The 20,168-nt window shown below is 43.6% G+C and overlaps 1 protein-coding gene across 4 annotated transcripts in view; it reads right to left on the bottom strand.

Annotated features, from left to right (window-relative positions):
- Positions 1 to 19,768, bottom strand: part of LOC311501475 (glutamate receptor ionotropic, kainate 5-like) — a gene marked incomplete at its 3' end in the record, with an annotated part of 32,481 nt that extends 12,713 nt beyond the window's left edge. For all 4 annotated transcript variants that reach the window (XM_084563317.1, XM_084563318.1, XM_084563319.1 and 1 more), the window contains exons 1-9: positions 19,232 to 19,768; positions 13,496 to 13,660; positions 12,021 to 12,118; positions 10,949 to 11,114; positions 9,094 to 9,272; positions 7,800 to 7,853; positions 4,101 to 4,262; positions 991 to 1,143; positions 291 to 395 (exon numbers count right to left, since the gene is read on the bottom strand). In XM_084563317.1, the coding sequence (XP_084419443.1) occupies positions 291 to 395; positions 991 to 1,143; positions 4,101 to 4,262; positions 7,800 to 7,853; positions 9,094 to 9,272; positions 10,949 to 11,114; positions 12,021 to 12,118; positions 13,496 to 13,660; positions 19,232 to 19,340 (1,191 nt within the window). In that variant the 5' untranslated portion in view covers positions 19,341 to 19,768. The remainder of the gene's footprint in view (positions 1 to 290; positions 396 to 990; positions 1,144 to 4,100; positions 4,263 to 7,799; positions 7,854 to 9,093; positions 9,273 to 10,948; positions 11,115 to 12,020; positions 12,119 to 13,495; positions 13,661 to 19,231) is intronic.
- Between the last annotated feature and the right edge of the window lie 400 nt (positions 19,769 to 20,168).

The following is a 20,168-nucleotide window of genomic DNA, read 5'->3' as shown; positions in this document are numbered from 1 at the left end:
GCCAACGAGCTGATTTGACCCTGAGGTGACCTTTATTGATGTGGGACCTTTTAACGTTAGTCTGAGGCCATAAACCAGGACACATGCACACAATCTGTCTGCATGGATTTAGAGGACAGACCAGTGAAAGACTGTGGACACGCTGCCAGTGGACACAGCATGACTGTCAACCTGAACTCTCTCTGAGCTTCCTGCCCAATGGTTCTGTCTTTAGATCTAGAATTAAAAGCTTCAGTTTGAATAATGAATACCAACATTATTTCAAGCCCTCTGGCTGTCTGACCTCTGACCTCTTTATGGCCTGCAGGATGTTTTTCCAGGATCTTCAGGGTGTAATTGGTCCTCTGTCCTTTGCTGTTGAATTCAATGTGACCCGTCAGACCATCGTACTCCACCTGATAAGAGAAAGACCAGTAAATGTCGCTAGCTGTTAGGCCTCCAGTGATGACCAAGGTGGATGTAGTTCGGTTGAACCAAGAGCTTCATGTCTCAGGTTCTACTCAGTTACAACATTTCTTCTGCTGCTGGTGCTTTCTTCTTATCCTCGTATCGTTTCAGACACCCGGACATTTTTCAGGTTTGAGTTCAGATAGTAAAGTGACCCTGAGCACTTTGAAAGGTGCCCACATATAAAATTATCATATCAGTTATAATTATTATTATTTGCCTCCTCACTAACAGACCTCCAATGTTTCAGTGAACTGACGTCTCCTCCTTTAATTTAAAGTTTAACAATGAAGCTGTAAATATCTTTCTACTCTTGAGGCTGACAGGAATGGAACGAACCAATCAGATCACTTGTTGTTAGTAAAGGAGACTTCATTCAAGATTTCATTGAATGGTCTAAAGCGTGTTTTTTATTGAGCACATGACAAGAAACAATTTACCCCACACTCTGGGGTCGGATTGTTCTGTGGCCCTGGGTCAAATGTTCAGAGTAGGAGGGCAACGAGATGTCTGTGTCACTGACTAATGTCCACAAATGTTTACCATGCGTAGGTAGTTCATGAGGCTGGTCCCATGCTGCCAGATCAGCGGCGAGCTGCAGCTCAGCGGCTTCACTCCGATCTCCTGACTCCGGTTCAGCTCCCGCACAGCGCTCACCACCACGTGAACGGCGTCAAACATCAGGGCTGAGGACAGCTGGACACATGAAGACACATCAGAGATTAGGGCTGAGGACAGCTGGACACATGAAGACACATTAAACATCAGGAGAAAGACGTGGCTTTAAAATGGATGAACTGCAGTTGTCCCTTTAAATCAGTGGTTCCCAACCTTTTCACAGCCCGTACCCCTTCAGACATTTGACCTCCAGCCATGTACCCCCTACTCTCACGCACTTGTAGCAGCTAGAAAAAGAAATGTCTGAGAGCCTGACTGGTGGTAGCAGTTGAGGTCTCTGGAAGAGCAATCTATCCGTTTTAGCCATTTATCCATTTTTGGCGGTTAGCCAGGTGACCTAGTTTACCTCAGACTGATGACTTGACATCTCAGATGACAGAAAGTTATCAGAATTGTTGACGACATAATTTAAAGACCCAATCAAGAACAAGATTTGCTTGTTTCTGGGGGGAAAATAACTGTAGCGAGTATAGCTATAACATCAGGAGATTTGCACTGACCACCAATCACAGACATTTCAGGGAATCAGCGTCTTTCTTATTTAGGTGACCTAGCGCTAGCTACATTAGCAGAAAACTGATACATAGCTTCAAAGCCAGTTATCCTACAATTCAGCTATTAACATACTTGACTCACATGAAAAACAGTCTTTTGATTTTTCATTTAGGTGGAGAATCAGAAAATGAGAAAATAGTGCTGCTTGATTATGGCAAAAATCATAATCACGATTATTAAAGATGATTATTCATTGATTTGGGAACAAGCATCATTGAACTGTTAACTCTGGTATTTCTTTTAATAAGAACTGAAACATACAAATAAATAAGAGAAAAATATATTAATAAAGTTAATTAAAAAATATGTACAAATAAAAAATAAACACTATCTCAGACTTTGGCAGGGCCAGCGTGGTGAATTTTTTTTTCAACAATTTATTTTTAATACAAGATTCGCAAGCAACAGTACCTCGACCAATGAGGTGAGCGGGATTTCCGCTGTCAGCTCATTGGTCACAGAGCAGGAGACGGCCTGGGAATAAATTTACCTTAAATGTTCATATAAATCGCCTGGTTATTCCTTAAATCCATTGACATTTTACACAGTATTTTTTATTTTCACGGTAATACGGGACAAAGTGCGTCCCGTGACCGCTCAATACGGGACACGTAGTTTTGTTTGTAAATACGGAACGATTCCGTTTTTCAATGGACGGTTGAATGAATGAATGAATGAAACCTTTATTGATCCCGGTTGGCAGCCTCAGTAACGTGACATATCTTTCACAATATCTTCGTTTGTTCCGAGTCAGACTCCTCGAAACCGAAGTGTTTCCACGCCACAGAATTCTCTTTACCCTTTTCCCGACCAAAGGCTGCCTTTCTGACATCTTCTATCGTCTTCTTCTACACTTCTTTTTTTCCCGGCGGGGGCGGAGCGGAGCGCACAAGTGGAGATGGAAGGGTTCGCTGCATTTACCACACAAGACACGGCGTGCGGCAGAATGATCGTTTTATTACGATTATCTTATTTTCATGACCGAGGGAAGCCGAAATCGAAATCGAAATCGAAATTCAATGAATCGCCCAGCCCTATGAGAAAACAACCCGGTATCGGTTTTTCCAGTTTCAAAATATAATCAGGCTGAGTTCAGAATCAACTCTTTCGCGTACCCCCTACGTCACTCTGGGACTCATGGGACGTCCTGCACTGATTATGGAATGGTCTCTACTATTATCTTCATTATTGTTCTCTTTATTAGTGTGACTGAAGGAACAGACTCCGTTCATTAAGGAGGACAGACGGAGAGACATCAGATAGATGTCTCAACACACCGTGATCTCCTCATGGTTCCAGAGAGAAAGACACAAATAAAACAGTTTCTGCTTCACTAATGTTCACTAACTTATTTCCTTTCTTTCTTTTTACTGCTGCTCAACATTCATTCATTCATTCATCTTTTGTGACCTCTTGTCCATTTAAGGCTTGTGGAGAAAGTCATGGAGAGATCCATTATGACTAGATCTCTCCATGACTTTAGTGGTCCTTTGACTTTGTATTTATAACTATCGCACTGGAGTTTAATTCTGGTCACTTATTTATTTATTTGTTGTCTCTCTGTCGAAAATGTTGTGGGTTTATTACTCATTCATCCATTCATTCATTTTCTGTAGCTGCTTGTCCTGCGAAGGGTGGTGGGTCTGCTGGAGCCTATCCCAGCTGTCATTGGTCTAGAGGGGGGGTCCACCCTGGACAGGTCTCCAGTCTATCCCAGCTGTCATTGGTCTAGAGGTGGGGTCCGCCCTGGACAGGTCTCCAGTCTATCCTAGCTGTCACTGGTCTAGAGGGGGGGTCCGCCCTGGACAGGTCTCCAGTCTATCCCAGCTGTCATTGGTCTAGAGGGGGGGTCCGCCCTGGACAGGTCTCCAGTCTATCCCAGCTGTCATTGGTCTAGAGGGGGGGGGTCCGCCCTGGACAGGTCTCCAGTCTATCCCAGCTGTCATTGGTCTAGAGGGGGGGGTCCGCCCTGGACAGGTCTCCAGTCTATCCCAGCTGTCATTGGTCTAGAGGGGGGGTCCATCCTGGACAGGTCTCCAGTCTATCACAGGGCTAACACAGAGAGACACTCACACCTACGGCCAATTTAGAATCACCAATGAACCTAACCAGCATGTCTTTGGACGGTGGGAGGAAGCTGGAGAACCTGGAGAGAACCCACGCAGACACATTGAGAACATGCAGACTACACACAGAAAGGAACCAGTCGGCCTGGATTAGAACCCAGAACCTTCCTGCTCAACATGTTTCCGTGATTTAATAACTGGAATCAGTCTTATTGTCTGTTATCTAACAAATGAATGTTATGATGTCTTATTATCATGGGAGAAGCTGATTAAGTGAGATGCTGCACTGAGAAGATGAGGTGTTTCTGAGTTGAGCTTCCTTCCCTCAGACTGGTCTTTGTCTCAGTGTCTCACCGCGGGTCCTGGGTAGGCGCTGAGGCTGCAGCCTTCTCTCCAGGACAGGTTGAGGCTCCTGATGAACTCCAGGTAGAAGGAATGGCTGCGGTTCAGCATGGAGAAGCCCACGATGTTGGACTGATCGTCCACCACGTCGTCCAGCCGGAGCAGAGGGAAATCCTGAAGACAGAGTCACAGACAGACAGAAGGAAGTGACACATTCAGTTTGTTCTCGGTAATCTACGTCAGTAGTTTGTTTAAAATGCAGAGACGGTTTCAGATCACAGCATGAAGAAAATCCTAAATGACCGTGGGATGAAAGAAAAGCTAAAGAAAGGAGAGGATGGAAGCAAACGAAGGGCTTGATTGGGCTTTTCTTTTTCAAGCAGCATAACGTCAAATTCAATTTTTAGATTCAGAACAGAGCGGCAGAGAGAGAGAGAGAGAGAAAATTAAGGTTTAAAAAAGATGGACATCAAACGCTGCATTTCAAAGGACTTCAAAAAGTCCGTGAAGGTGCGTCGGTGTGATGCTGATGAAGAGGAAATCTGTGGCACAACTCATTGGAGCAATGCAACAGAGGATGATGATGAAGCTGCTCAGACTACTTTTGGGTCTCGGTTTGGATTGAACCGCCAGGATTCCACTGTTCAGGATGGTTTGGTTTATTCTGCTTTGTTCTGGTTTGGTTGGGGACGGTTAGACTGACCTGACCAGTGAAGCAGAGGCTGTTCACGTGGTTTGTAGAGAAGTGTTTTAGTTCAGATCTTTTCTGGCCAGCTGTTTAGCACCAATGCTAATCTGAGTGTGAGGTTAACACTATTTCTCCTCAATTCACCAAACAATGTCCCAGCTCGTAAGGAAACTGCTGGATGCCAAATCAAATCAGTCTTAGTCAGACGGCCATGCTGAGACAAAGAGCCTGGCTGGACACGATGGATGTTCATTTAAAAGAAGACGACCAGGAGAAAGTCCGTCTGTTGCAGTGTGCTTTAAAGAGCAGTAAGTAAGATATTCAGCGTTCTACATCTGCAGGGGTTTGATAAGGATACTGATCAATACCACACGCTGATTACTTTACCCACACTCTGGAGAGTTCTGCCATTTGAATCCCTACTAGAAGTCATTCTGGGACGCTGACCTCCCTCCACCAACAGTTTAACCCACTGACACAACTCTCATCATTGTCTCTGTCAGAACATCAAGCAATGCTTCGCTGAGCCATGATTTAATGATCCATGCCTGGACCAGAGACACCTGAACCAGTGGTCACCATGGAGACGACTTCCTGGGCCAGACACCTGAACCAGTGGTCACCATGGAGACGACTTCCTGGACCAGACACCTGAACCAGTGGTCACCATGGAGACGACTTCCTGCTTCAGTCAAGGACAATAAATCAGATTAACTATAATTAATATTAGATGACACAATTAAATTAAAGTTTCTTCTTTTCTGGTTTTCAAAGCAAACTTGAAATACCAGAAAATGAAAAAAGTTTCTTTTCATTAAAGTTCCCTTTTTAGTTTTCTCACCCTGTCACAGAAACAGTTTTATTAAGAACGTTTTTTGTATGAGAATGAAATCAAATTGTGTTCAGTGAGGGTCAAAGCAACTATCAGATTGGCTTCATTTCAGCTAATCAACAAACACATACCATCTGGACTTCATTCTATTCATTCCTGTTTCGATTTTGATTCTGATTCTGAAACTCCAGTCTGATCTATTATGACTAGATCTCTCCATGACTTTAATGGTCCTTTGACTTTGCATTTATAACCATCACACTGGAGTTTAATTCTGGTCATTTATTTATTTATTTGTTGTCTCTCTGTCATACATTTTGTGGGTTTATTACTCATTCATCCATTCATTCATTTTCTGTAAGTGCTTGTCCTGTGAAGGTTCATGGGGGTCTGGAGCCTATCCCAGCTGTCATTGGTCTAGAGGGGGGGTCCACCCTGGACAGGTCTCCAGTCTATCACAGGGCTAACACCTAGAGACACTCACACCTACGGCCAATTTAGAATCACCAATGAACCTAACCAGCATGTCTTTGGACGGTGGGAGGAAGCTGGAGAACCTGGAGAGAACCCACGCGGACACAGGGAGAACATGCAAACTACACACAGAAAGGAACCAGTCGGCCTGGATTAGAACCCAGAACCTTCTGGCTGTGAGGCATCAGTGCTGACCACCACAACACCGTGCCACCCTGATTATTAACCAGTATTTGGTAAAAAAAAAAATAATTTAAATGGCCATGTGTAACTGAAAGTAGAATCCGGTCTACGGGGTATTACATATCGACCCAATGAGACAAACATTGTTCCAACAAACAGGAGGGTTTCTATTGTAATGGCATTTCTGAGAGGTAATAATAAAACAACTCTCTCCATGTCTGCCAGCTGGTACACTTCCACTGAAACCTCTGCTGTTCATTCTTCCTCAGAGTTATTTAGTTTTAAGGGAACAATGTACATTCACTAATTTATTCTGATTTCATTTTACCTGGTTGGCTTGTCTTTGCCTTTGGTTAGAAATTAGAGAGCAGTCAAACACAACTTGCACTATGTATAATGACAATAAAATTCATTCATTCATTCATTCATTCATTCACTCATTCAACCAAGAGAATGACACAGGGGCAAGAATCTTTTCAAAATAAAACAGCCTGAAGTCTGAAGCAGAGGTAAAGGTCAAAGGAGGTCACAGAGTATGTGGAGAAATCATTTTCCTCTTGGTCTGTTTGGGGGGAAGAGAGTGACGGATTGGTCCTTGGTTCTTAACAGCTCCGTTAAAACTGTCACGCAGCGGCGACATTTAAAGTCAAGGAGATTGAGACGGGTTATTATCCAGGAAAGACTCTTCCTACAAGGACACGACACCCAACAGTGAAATTATAATGATGACAAACGTACCAGCATGAATCTTTGATGAGAAGGGGAGAGTCGGAGAGGGGAGTTACGGGTAAAGGGGAGATATATGAAGGCAGGGGGTGAGGTGAAAGAGAACCTGGAGAGTTCAGGACGTTTGGAAAAGGAAACAAAAGAGAGGAAAATACAGGTAGATGGGAGAAGGTTATTTCAAAATAAAACAGGAACCTAAAGAAACTTTTTAATTTAAAGAGAAAGGGAAGGATGTAGGGGAGAGAATTAGTTTGGGGAAGGATTTAAATTAAAAGGGAATAAAAAGAAAAGATGAACTTTGAAAAGAGAAGGAAAATGTGATGCTCAAAAAAAGAGATAAAATGACAAGTAAACAAATGTAAAGTAGGATTAAAATAAAGGAAGAGAATGAAATCTGGAAAATAAAATAAAAGAAATGGATTGGTAGACAGGGAAGTACTACAGGGTTAGGGGAGTGATCATCTAAAGATGTAAAATATGGCATCATCAGCGTAAAACTTTACTACAATATGATAATAGGAATGTTCAGGGTGAATAACAGTGGGCCCAACGCTGATACCTGGGGAACCCCTTCAACTATGATCAACAAAACAATGAAAGGAAAACAGCTAAGGACAGAAGTGAAAAAAGTCAAAGGAACTGAAAGACATAAAAGTGAAATAGGGAGGAAGAAAGGAAAACAAACAAAAGGAAAAGAAAGGAAAGGAAAGAACCGTCTCCTTTATGGAATGAGAAAAGAAAAGAAGTGGATTTTAATAAATGAATATGTCTGAGGAGGAGGTTGAGCGTTGAAGTTCTTACCACTTACCATAGTGGTGAGGATGTACTTGTAGAAGGCTGACGTCATCCCCAGCTCGTTCGCCTGCAGGTCACCACCAAAGAAGAAGAAGAAGAAGAAGAAGAATAGAAAAAGAGTGCAATGAGACAGGAAGTACACGTCTGAAGTCCCAGATAATTTAGACAAGCATGGTGGTTATAGAACTACACAAGCTGCCAGAGATGGAAAAGTTTAAGGTGGAAATAACAGAAAAGAAAAGCTGAGTATTTTTAGGTCCAGACATGTTGGTTTAATCTAAATCTGACTAAAACATTTCAGCCGATTCCTGAGTTCTGATTGTCAGGACGTTAGGACGTAGAGGCATGAAAAGCTTTTTACTATGAACACACTGGAGAGAGAACAGATCTGTCAGAGAGTCGCTTGGTTCGGTTTGTTTGACATTTTTCATCATGATGTCGAATCTATAATCTGACATGTTGACAGTGAACAGCCTGCAGACGGCTGGGGTCTCTTCAGCTAGTCTAAACTTCTCAGGCCAACAGCTGGTGGATTAGATGCTACAGCTGGTGTCTGATGATCTACAAACACCAACGAGGAAGAAACACTAAAAACAACGAGTCAGTGTTCTACTAATCTCATGATTTGATAGTTAACTCAAATTAATCAGACTTTTCCATCTGTCTGTTTTAAATGTGCCTGGAATGTGCCATGACCGGTGGTTAGAGGCTGCGTATCTTCTCATTTGATAGATTCACATATTTAATCATGATTAATCTCATGACTTCCACAGCTGACTCAGATCAATCATGTTTGTTTTAAAAGAACCTGGAAGGGTAAGTTTTCGAGTTTGTATTATTCATCTCAACATCTCAGCTGCATGTTTAGTTCATGACTCAGTTCACATCCTCAGTAAATACAGACGATTCAGTTCTTGTAGAGAGAACCATCTTTTAGGACTTTGAAGATGAACTGTTGATTTGAAAAGTGCTATACAAATAAAGATTATTATTATTTCTATTATGTTTGACAGCACTAGTTTAAATAGATCAACCTACAGCCTCTTTTCAAACTTCAAGCGCTACCCAGTAAGATTTTATCCAGCATTTTAGGAAAGTATGATAATTTGTTTCTGGACCAGTAGTTTTAGTCTAAATCTAAGTTAAATTATTATTATTATTGTTTTTATCCTCTGGCTGTGATGAATGTGTTCCTCGACATGAAGGACTGTAGCGTGGATGTCTGATCAGTGTCCTCTGTCCTCAAACATTTTGTGAAGGAACTTGTTCTGGAGTCAACATCAGCAGCTGCTGAGAGAAGGTCTGACCTTCCTGAGGATGTGGTAGGAGATGGAGGCGTTGGCGTCGATGATGATGGTGGCCACTTTATCGTCTCTGATCTCCTTTAGCAAGGGGGTGGGGTCCAGGGAGTCATCCAGCATCCTCACTGACAGCGTCTCCCTGGAGATGACGAAGCGGCGGACCAGCTCCTCCAATCGCAACAGACCTAAATGGCGGGAAAGAAAAGTTTGTGACAACCCTACAAAGGTTCAGTTGCAGTGAGTAGCAACAAAGTCATTCATCAAAAGTAGGTGTAGGGTTAGGGGTAGGTTCAGGACTATTGAGATCATGCTGGTCTCTGAGTTCGGCTGGTTTTCTTGTAAAAATGATTCCTCTGACTCCAGAAATTGATGGGACACAGAGTCATTAGAGAGACAAATAGCTGCTGCTGCATTGAAAACTTCCAGGCCTGAAAAGAGGCCGTAAACAGACTGGGATAAAGGTGATTATGCTGAAAGTCCATTAATTCTGCTCCCACAAGTCCATACAGACAAGAATGGATTTACTTCTCTTGATGCTGTTTGTGGTTTACTTTCTGCATTAGATTCAATAATTCACAGGAAACACAGCGTGCACACGTTGCATGTAATGTATTACATGACCGCAGTGGAAAACACTGCAGTCTAACAATTCCACTATATGAATGTCCATGTTCACGGAGAAACAGCTGAAAGATCCAGATGTGAACACAAGATTCAAGCTGTCATGATGTTCACTACTCAGATTAAATGGGTCTCATTATTAAAATATTTCCGAGGCTGCTAGACTTGCATCATCTTGGCTTTAACATTTACAACCGGTCACCCTTCGTCTCATTACCTCGTCCGTCCCTGACAGAAGACGACTAATAGCTGCCATAAAGTGTTCATCATGGTCAACGACACCGACCACGACAACAGCATGGGCCTTTAACGGGTCGAGGCTAGAGCTAGAGACGGAGAGATGCTTTATACAGCGAGCCAGACGTGTGGAGATGGATAGAGGAAGGAATGAAAGGCAGAGGAGGAGATTCAGAACAGACTGGAAGAGAAGCAAGAGGAGTTTTCTCTTGTCTCTTAATGAGATTCAGTTCCAGGCTTTAGATTCATTAGATTAAAACATTTAATCTCCATTAAAACACATGTGTTAACGTGCATTAACACACATTAATCACACTTTTTAATATCATATAATATTTGTTTGAAATGTACCTGGGCTGAAAAACTATTTGATGAGGTCATGTCGTCTACTGGATCATTTATTTCTATCTGCCAATAGATTAAAACACATGACTTCTATAGTTAACTCAAAATAATCACACTTCTCTTTTTTATTCATTTAACACCACTGATGTGAAGCTACAAACTGAAGCCTGACCCTGACCCTGACCCTGACCCTGACCCTGAACCTGAACCTGAAACTGAACCTGAGCCAGACCTTGTCCCTAACCCTGACCCTTGCTTCTGTGCAGTGTACGACAAATCAAAGTTGGTTTGAACCCAATTGTTTAGCTCCTTCAGCAGTGAAGCATCAACAAATCAAAGGCATCCAGAGTCTGTTGGGGAAAATAGGCAACGAGGAAGTTTCCTACTGTCATTGCTGTAGTTTTAAGTTTGTCAGTCCTAAGGGCCCCTAGTGCATGTGATGATACCAGAGGAAACCTTCAGAGGACTGATAGGGTGCAGGCCTCTGAAGGTTGGAGTTGATGTGGTACCGACAGAACAGTTTGTTGTCATCAGCGTATACCTCACATTGAAGCATCTTCATCAAAGTCACCTGAAGTCACAGATGACTCACTCACTCACTCACTCACTCACTCACTCAGTCCAGGACCAACAGTCATCCAGACATCCTCAGACTCACATTCTGCTTTGGCACAGATGAGGCTGGCCGTGGGGTAGCCGAAGGAATGCAGGATGGATCCGATGGCCAGGCTCAGGTCCTCATTGCTCGGGTAGAGCGTGACCGAGGCGAAGCGGAGGTACGGCAGCTTGGGGGTTTCCTCCGGACCAATCTTCACATGAGGGATCTGTGGGAAGAGGGAAGAGGGAGGATTAGAGCCGAGGAAATGATGGTGAATGATTTATACTTGGTGTATTTGTACACAGTGGTACTGCTCCAGAAATGAAAAGAGGAGATGGCTGAGGACAGAGCTAGAGAGTGGTGCAAAGAAAAATAAAAGAACGAAATGAAAAGGAAGGAAATGAAAGAAGAAAGCGGGAGACAGTACGATGACATCTAGAATCATCAAACCATGAAGGCTTCACAGAGAGCTCAGATAACAGAAATGAAAACTTTAATCAGAGTCTGACGCCGATAATCCAGTCTTTGAAAACAGAGCAAAGCCTGAGATCACCAGAGATACTAGAAGAGATTCACAACAAAACTCCTGTGACTGACAGCGTCTCTGTTTCAGCTGAGAGACGAGGAGGAGTCGGTTCAGAGGACCAATGTCCTGAGTGATCAGAGGGTTAAACGGTAAACTGTAATTAGCTCTGCTGGGCTTCACTCTGATCCTCAAGCTTATCTCAAAGCCAAGCTGAGAATCCAATAATATCAGAGGAGTCACAGAGGAGTCACAGAGGAGGAGGAGGAGGAGGAAGAGGAGGAAGAGGAGGAGGAGGAAGAGGATGTAGATTCATAAAGACAAGTTAAACCCTCGAAAATCAATTCATCAGCTGCAGCCTGAGAATCAAACTGAAACACACGATCATGAACATCTGGGAGAATTATAATAATAATAATTTAGGTAGCTGGAAGGTTACCTTTCTTTCTTCAACATCTTAACAACATAAGAGCGTTGTGGTTTGTTCAGACTTGTTCAGGATTATGTTTAACGGACGTCGCTGACGTGAAGCTACAGACTAATGTCTGATCCTTGATGCTGTTTCTCTTCAGCGTGTGATTGGTCAGCTCTGGGCCAGTTGTGACTCACCTCCTTTTCTCCACAAATGTGACTGATGGTGGACCCGGAGGCGGGGCTGGAGGCGGGGCCAATCACAGAGACCACGCCCTTCGGCAGGATCTGACACACTGAGAAGAAACAGGAACATTAAGTTGAGTGAAGCTGGACATGATGTTTGTTCTCTGCCACAGACACACAGGCTTTAATAGGACTGTTAGCTTAGCATCTTTAGCAGGGTTACTAGTGTGGATCTGCAGAAGGATGCTCGTAACAAAGAAAACATAAAAACAAACTCATTCATGGTTTTAATGCTCCATAAAGATGTCATCCATCCCTAAAGGCAGAAATCAAACTGGTGGCAAGCTGTGTGGTTCTGATCTGTGTGGTTCTGATCTGTAGATCCATGTGGTTCTGATCTGTGTGGTTCTGATCTGTGTGGTTCTGATCTGTAGATCTGTGTGGTTCTGATCTGTGTGGTTCTGATCCGTGCGGTTCTGATCTCTGTGGTTCTGATCTGTAGATCTGTGTGGTTCTGATCCATGTGGTTCTGATCTGTGTGGTTCTGATCTGTAGATCTGTGTGGCTCTGATCTGTGTGGTTCTGATCTGTGTGGTTCTGATCTGTGTGGTTCTGATCTGTAGATCTGTGTGGTTCTGATCTGTAGATCTGTGTGGCTCTGATCTGTGTGGTTCTGATCTGTGTGGTTCTGATCTGTAGATCTGTGTGGTTCTGATCTGTGTGGTTCTGATCTGTAGATCCATGTGGTTCTGATCTGTGTGGTTCTGATCTGTGTGGTTCTGATCTGTAGATCTGTGTGGTTCTGATCTGTGTGGTTCTGATTTGTAGATCTGTGTGGTTCTGGTCTGTGTGGTTCTGATTTGTAGATCCATGTGGTTCTGATCTGTGTGGTTCTGATCTGTAGATCCATGTGGTTCTGATCTGTGTGTTTCTGATCTGTGTGGTTCTGGTCTGTGTGGTTCTGATTTGTAGATCCATGTGGTTCTGATCTGTAGATCCATGTGGTTCTGGTCTGTGTGGTTCTGATCCGGTCTGGATGTGTGTGTTGTGCTGGTGGCGGTTCATAATCAATGTTTTTTTTTGCCTCCATCTTTCTGTCCCTTCTGGCAACTCCTCACCTGATGTTGATTTATTAGATGATTGGTAAAGGTTACCATGTGGTAACCATGGTAACCTCTACATGTAATGTTTAAATGAAACCATATTAATATTAAAACGTGTGCTGAATAGAAGGTGGGACCACGCTCCAGTTTTGCTGCAGATTAAAGGCTCTTTCTGCTGCTGATTTAACTTCATCTGTTTACTGATGTGCTGAACCTCTGCACATGTAAAGAGCAGCTTTATTATTTGCACCTGTTTCTCTACTGAACGGCCTCGTTAAATAAAGGCTCCTGCTTTATTGCTCTGCCCGGCCTCCTCACACAGAAAGCTAAGAGCAGATTAGCTTCAAATGTCTGGAAGGACAGATTAGCAACATGAGGACTCACTGGTGTCTGTGGTGTCGTACTGGGAGTCCTTCTGCAGCTCGTAGACGTCCACCTCCACCCTGGCCTGGGAGGAGTCCTCCATCAGACTGTTGATGTTCTCCCTCGCCAGAGCCAGCGCCAGACGCTCGCCACGGCCGCACAATGACTGGTCGTCCAAAATGGCCGCTGGAGGGAGTGGGAGGAAGAGGAGAGGAAATGAAGCATGGTGACCCCAGATGACCCCATGGAGGTCACTGGACCCAGATCTAAACAGAACAGCTTTTCTCAGAAGGAAACACAAAGAGGAATATGAATAAGATGATGAGGAGGTGTGAGGATGTTACTGTGTAGCTCTATGGAGGATGAAGTCAATCTATTGCTTCAACACGACGGTCAGGAGTTCATGAATCCACCACTCTGAGCTCTCGTCATTTAATTGGGCGCCAGCAGTGGCAGCTCAAAGCATCTTCAGGATGTGATGTGTAAATATATATTGATTCATGTACACATCCAGCAGCAGCAGCAGCAGCAGCAGCAGCAGCAGCAGCAAGACAGCGAGAGGCCTGTACTGTACCACCTGCCATGTTTATCTGTGCTGAGCCCTCCCTGCTGACTCATCTGCTCTGCATACTGAGCACGCTCAGTAGACAGCAGATAGAAATGCACAACAGTGAGATCAGGTAGTTTATTATGTGGGAAGTGTTTCCCTTTGTCACTGAAGCAGGTAAATATTGTCTGTTGCTGAATCCTGATCTGAATCCAGATGAGCTCAGAGGTGTTTTGTCTTCTTCACACACAGACGATGAATAAAAGGAAGAGTCTGAGCTCCGGACTTGATCCTGAACCATGACATGATTTAACTTATCCCTCCTCATTCTCTAGTTTTAGTGGCCGTTGAGCTGCAAAGACACAACGAGACTAAGAATCAAAGTGAAAGTGCTGCTGAGATCCAGTAACAAGCTGCTGCTGGAGTTTGTTCTGGGTTTGATTTGTGTTTCTTTAATAATTAAAACCTCCCGGGGCCAACGAGGAGGCGATTTATCGCGTTCTTCCTCAAAAAAGGCTGTTACAGGGTTTTTGTAGTTTAGGGGAACACAAAGAGGGGCAGGTGGTTCATTTCCACTTATCTGATGTTCTGTCAATCTTCCTGGAGGAGCTGAACCTCTGAAATGTCTTCCCTTTGGACAACAACCGGCCCTGCAGACTGTTTTACACCTTGAAAGATGAGATGATCGGTATCTCAGCTGGTTAGCTTAGCATAGTGATTCAAAAAGCTAGTCTGGTAACAGAGAGCAGACGGCCAGGCTGCTGTTGGATTTCTTTCAGTATGAAGAAGGTCTTAATTGAGATTCCTTAAACACGGTGCATGAGGTCCTGAGGTCCAGTCTCAGAAAACAAGAAAATAAATCAATCAAGACCAATAAAAACTGAACTACGCAGAGTAGAAATATTCAGACATTAAACATGGAACAGAGTCATGAACAGCCTCTAGAAAGCCTTCGTCCTGAGGGGCCCCTCTGGAGCTAACAGTGCATGTGGAGGGAGGTGGGAAGATTTTTCCTAGATGCGATCAGAGCTTTTCCTCTGAGTGACTTCACCAGTCGCTGTAAAGACTGAGACTGAACTAAATCTGTGTCCACCTCCACCTGGAGACGATGGCTGGATGGTTCATCTGGAAGCTGCGGTTCAACAACGAGTCCTTTCAAAGGCAAACAAGATGCCTCTGACTGTAAACTTGAGTTAGCTCATGTTTTTACAGTGTAGAATGATTTATCTTCTTCCCTGATGAAACAAACTTCAGTTTGGATGTTGTGACGTGGCTCCCTGTTCTTCAGGACACAGTGAAAAGCCTCAACAATCATTAGATGAAGGTTGGTTCATGTTCCTCTGAGGATCAACACCCTCAGCTCCAGCTAATTAGCAAATGTTGGACATGGTGAACGTGTTAGCATGCTGGTATTAGCATTAGGCTCACAGAGCTTCACTAGGATTGCGTTATTACATACTAACTGTGTAAACTGACACGTTTAGTCAAACTATGACAAATGTTCTTTGAGTTCATTTTAAAGGATAAATCCTACAGCGGTCCTGCAGTGACAAACTACCTCTTACACAGCAGCTCCTCTGTAGTTTAGAGATATTTAATGATGAACATGAGCTAATGATTCCTTCAGAATGACTGATCGCACCAACACAAATAATTCATGGCCGTTTTTAGCAGCAGCTGTAGGACACCATGCTGCTGAATTGTTAAAATCTTTTGCTGCAGTATTCATGTTTTCCTGACTTGATTTTTAATTCTGCTGCTGGACAAATGATATGATCTCTGGATCTGATCTCTGGATCTGATCTCTGGATCTAAAATGCAGTTTTCAATCCATGCAGAGGGTGGATACAATAACAGGAACAGCCATGCAGCCTAATGAAATCCAGTGTGGAAGCTCAATGAGCATCATGTGGTACACGATGAAACACATTTATGCCAGACTAACACAAAATGCTCCAGAATATTAATGTATGGAGGACAACAGAACTGATCTCACCTGATCTCACCTGGTCTCACCTGTCCATCTCTAAGTCCCTGTGTCTCCACCTGGTCTTAATATAAATGTGTCTCCACATGCGTCCCCAGCCAGCACTTGAGATCTGATCTCAGTTTGTGTGTCTGTAAATCAGCAGCGCCATCATGTGGTCAGTAGAATATTGTACCAGCTGCTGTCTCTAATGGATCTCTACCTACCGCTGGATCAGAACCATCAACAGCTGCTGGTTGACTTGGAGACATGATCCAGATGTTGGAACAAGATGGAAAGACTCTCACATGTTAACATCTGATTTATCTCCTGTTTAACCTGGACACTAGAGACCAGATCAGTGTTCACATCTGGACCTGTTTAACCTGGACTCTAGAGACCAGATCAGTGTTCACATCTGGACCTGTTTAACCTGGACACTAGAGACCAGATCAGTGTTCACACCTGGACCTGTTTAACCTGGACACTAGAGACCAGATCAGTGTTCACACCTGGACCTGTTTAACCTGGACTCTAGAGACCAGATCAGTGTTCACACCTGGACCTGTTTAACCTGGACTCTAGAGACCAGATCAGTGTTCACACCTGGACCCGTTTAACCTGGACTCTAGAGACCTGAGGTCTCATGTACGAAGGGTGCGTGCCCACAAAAACGTTCTGTACGTTCTTGTTCACGGAAAAGTTCAGATGTATCAAGAGTGAAATGACCGTGAACTTGTACGTGCCTCACGCCAACGTCATGGCTGGCATACTCTGGCTTCTACAGATTGTAGCATCATCTGGTCGGCTGCTGTAGAGATCACAGATCAAAGTGCAGGTGGATGATGGTCAGTAGCCGAGTGATCAGAGCAGTGAAATTAAAGCTGTCTGTGCAGAACAAAGAACTGAAGATCATCTGTAAACAGACGCCAACAGCAGCAGCAGTCTGATCAGGAAACCGTCAAAATAAAAGACATGGATATCCACTAAAGCAGTTTTGATTTGACCCAAGAACAAATCGATGAATGCCACAAAACGTCTTCGACTGTGTGCACAAAGAGTTTTAGATCAAATCCATGTGCTGTCAGATTTAACTCTTTATTTAAGGGTGAGTGTGTTTGTGTGCAGCAGCCGGCTGGGTTTAATGGAAGAGAGAAAGGTGATCCATTACACATCAGCAGGACACCCGGTTGCCATGGCAGCATGCATGCAAGTGCCTGTCCAAGTCCCACGAGATAAAAGCAACAGGAATTTGAACTGGAGGCCATCGACGCTGAGAGATGAAACCGAGCTTAACTTTTAAAGCGAAGTCTCTGGTTAGAGTTGATCTTCCTGGTCTGTCACTGATAGCAGAAGTGCTTCCTGATCCAGTTACTTCACAAACGATTCAACCTGGAAACGCAGAGCGAGCAGCGACAGGCAAACAGAGGGACTCGTAAAAAGACAAGAAAGGAAGGAGGAATCCAGATGAAGAAGCAGAGAATCAAGAGGAATGAGAGCAGCAGGAGGATTCATCCGCTGTGACTGAAGGATTCTGGGGAAATAATGACCATCACTATCAGAGGACACACATCCAGAAGAGTTCACACTCAAACATCATCTTCTTTCATTCCTCCAGTCCAAGTCATCTTTTAATAAAAGGACAAACAACAAGTCGTCGGTGTTCTGAAAGTCTTTTAAATTCAACTCGCAGCTCTTATATATATATATATTTATTCTCACTGAAGACATCAAAACTATGAATGAACACATATGGAATTATGTAGTACACAAACAAGTCTGAAATAACTAAATATGATTCATATCATATCAGAGTCCTCAAAGTAGCCACCCTTTGCTTTGTTGACAGCGCTGCAAAATCTTGGACTTTTCTCAATGAGCTTCATGATGTAGTCACCTGAAATGGTTTTCACTTCACAGGTGTGCCTTGTCAGGGTTACTTTGTGGAATTTCTTGCCTTCTTAATGGGGTTGGGACCATCAGTCAGGTTGGTACAGCCCTATTTGACAAAAAAAACAAACAAACATCAAGCGCTATGATGAAACTGACTGACATGAGGACCGCCCCAGGAAAGGAAGACCAAGAGTCACCTCTGATGTTGAGGATAAGTTCATCTGAGTCACCAGCCTCAGAAATAACAAGTTAACAGCACCTCAGATTAGAGCCCAGATCAATGTCACAGAGTTCTAGTAGCAGACACATCTCTACATCAACTGTTCAGAGGATACTGCACCAATCAGGCCTTTATGGTCAAACAGCTGCTAGAAAACTACCACTAAGGAAAAGCAACAAGCAGAAGAGATTTGTTTGGGCCAAGAAACACAAGGAATGGACATTAGACCAGTGGAAATCTGTGCTTTGGTCTGATGAGTCCAAATTCGAGATCATTGGTTCCAACCACTGTGTCTTTGTGCGACGCAGAAAAGGTGAATGGATGGTCTCTACATGCATGGTTCCAACTGAAGCATGGAGGAGGAGGTGTGATGGTGTGTGTGTGTGTGTGTGTGGGGGGATTTATTCAAAATCGAAGGCACACTGAACCAGCATGGCTACCACAGCATCCTGCAGTGACATGCTATCCCATCCGGTTTGTGTTTAGTTGGACCATCATTTATTTTTCAACAGGACAATGTCCCCAAACACACTTCCAGGCTGTGTGAGGGCTATTTGACCAAGAAGGAGAGTGATGGAGTGCTGCACCAGATGACCTGGCCTCCACAGTCCCCTGACCTAAACCCAGTCCAGATGGTTTAAGATGAGATGGACCGCAGAGTGAAGGCAAAGGGCCAACAAGTGCTCAGCATCTCTGGGAACTCCTTCAAGACTGTTGGAAAACCATTTCAGGTGACGACCTTATGAAGCTCATCCAGAGAATGTCAACAGTGTCCAAAGCAGTAATCAAAGCAAAGGGTAGCTGCTCTGAGGACTCTGAGGAGAAAATATGAATCATATTTAGGGTTATTTCACACTTTTTTGTTTACTACATAATTCCAATTAACCCTAACCCTAAAGAATCTATTAACATTAAATAAATGAATGTAAAGCATTAGTATTAGTAAAGTACTGATGATCTATCAGATATGATGTGTTTGGTGTTAGATGGTAAGAAATGAGGAGCAACACCACCAGTCTGTAAATAGTCTGGGCCTCAACCTCAAATCTCCGTCACAAGTATAAGAATTCTTGCTAACGACCTCTGGAGGTTTTTGAAGGACCAGTTTCCTCCTGACTGACATTCACTCACCCATCCTGACGGCAGAAAGGGTGTTGGCCTGGTTGAAGGAGCGCGGCGCCATGGTCAGCAGCAGGACAGTGACGTATATCGACAGCAGCAGTGCTGGCAGAGCCGGCATCTTCCACTGCTCCTCATGGAGAATGGTCTGCTGGCTGCCTGTACCGCCACCTGCAGGATGGGAATAAGATAATGTGTCACATAATATTCACCGCAAAGCAAAATGCATGAGGGATATACAACTTAAACGGATCGACCAATAGAAGTGGAACATTTAAACCTGGTTAACCTGTCAAGCCTCAAAGAAACCCACACATGAGCACTGAACAGTTTAGTTCTGTTGTTGATCTGGACTGGATTTAATCTATGACTGACAATAATTCTATGAATTACATTTGGTCTTTATCTGTTCTTATCATGTTCACAGATGTCTGTGTTCATCTAAAACCTGCAGAGGAAGAAGAATTCTCCTGGTAGATAAAAAAACAATTAGTCTACAAACACACAACATCAGCATGACTCACAACACAGACATTATTAGCTGCAGCTTTTCAGAGCAGTGACTTTTGTCAGTATTTATTTTATATTTGCCTCATTTCAATGTGGAAGAAGAAAACTGGGCAACAAGAGCCTGGTCAGTGTAAGTTTAATGAAAGGCGACTGTCTTTTTGCCTGACAGATCAAGTTTAAGAGCTGGAGGGAAAAAGACCAAGACTTAGTTGAAATGAAGATGAGAAAGTCAACGTTTTAGAGAAAAGATTGAGTCCAACTCATCAGATCGTCCCAACACACGGAGAGACAGAGAGTGAGCGTGATGGAACAAACCAGATCTCTTCAAACCAGATTAAAGCCATCGATTCTTTGCAACAGTGTTTGTGTTTAACTCAGAGAATCAACGCAGTGATTATGGAGCCAATCCCACCATGCACTGGTTCACATTCTCATCTCA

The sequence above is a fragment of the Chelon labrosus genome (genome assembly GCF_963514085.1).
Source record: "Chelon labrosus genome assembly, chromosome: 16".
Classification (NCBI taxonomy): Eukaryota; Metazoa; Chordata; class Actinopteri; order Mugiliformes; family Mugilidae; genus Chelon; species Chelon labrosus.
The sequence above is the reverse complement of the archived record's forward strand: the minus strand, read 5'-3'. Positions and strand labels throughout refer to the sequence as shown.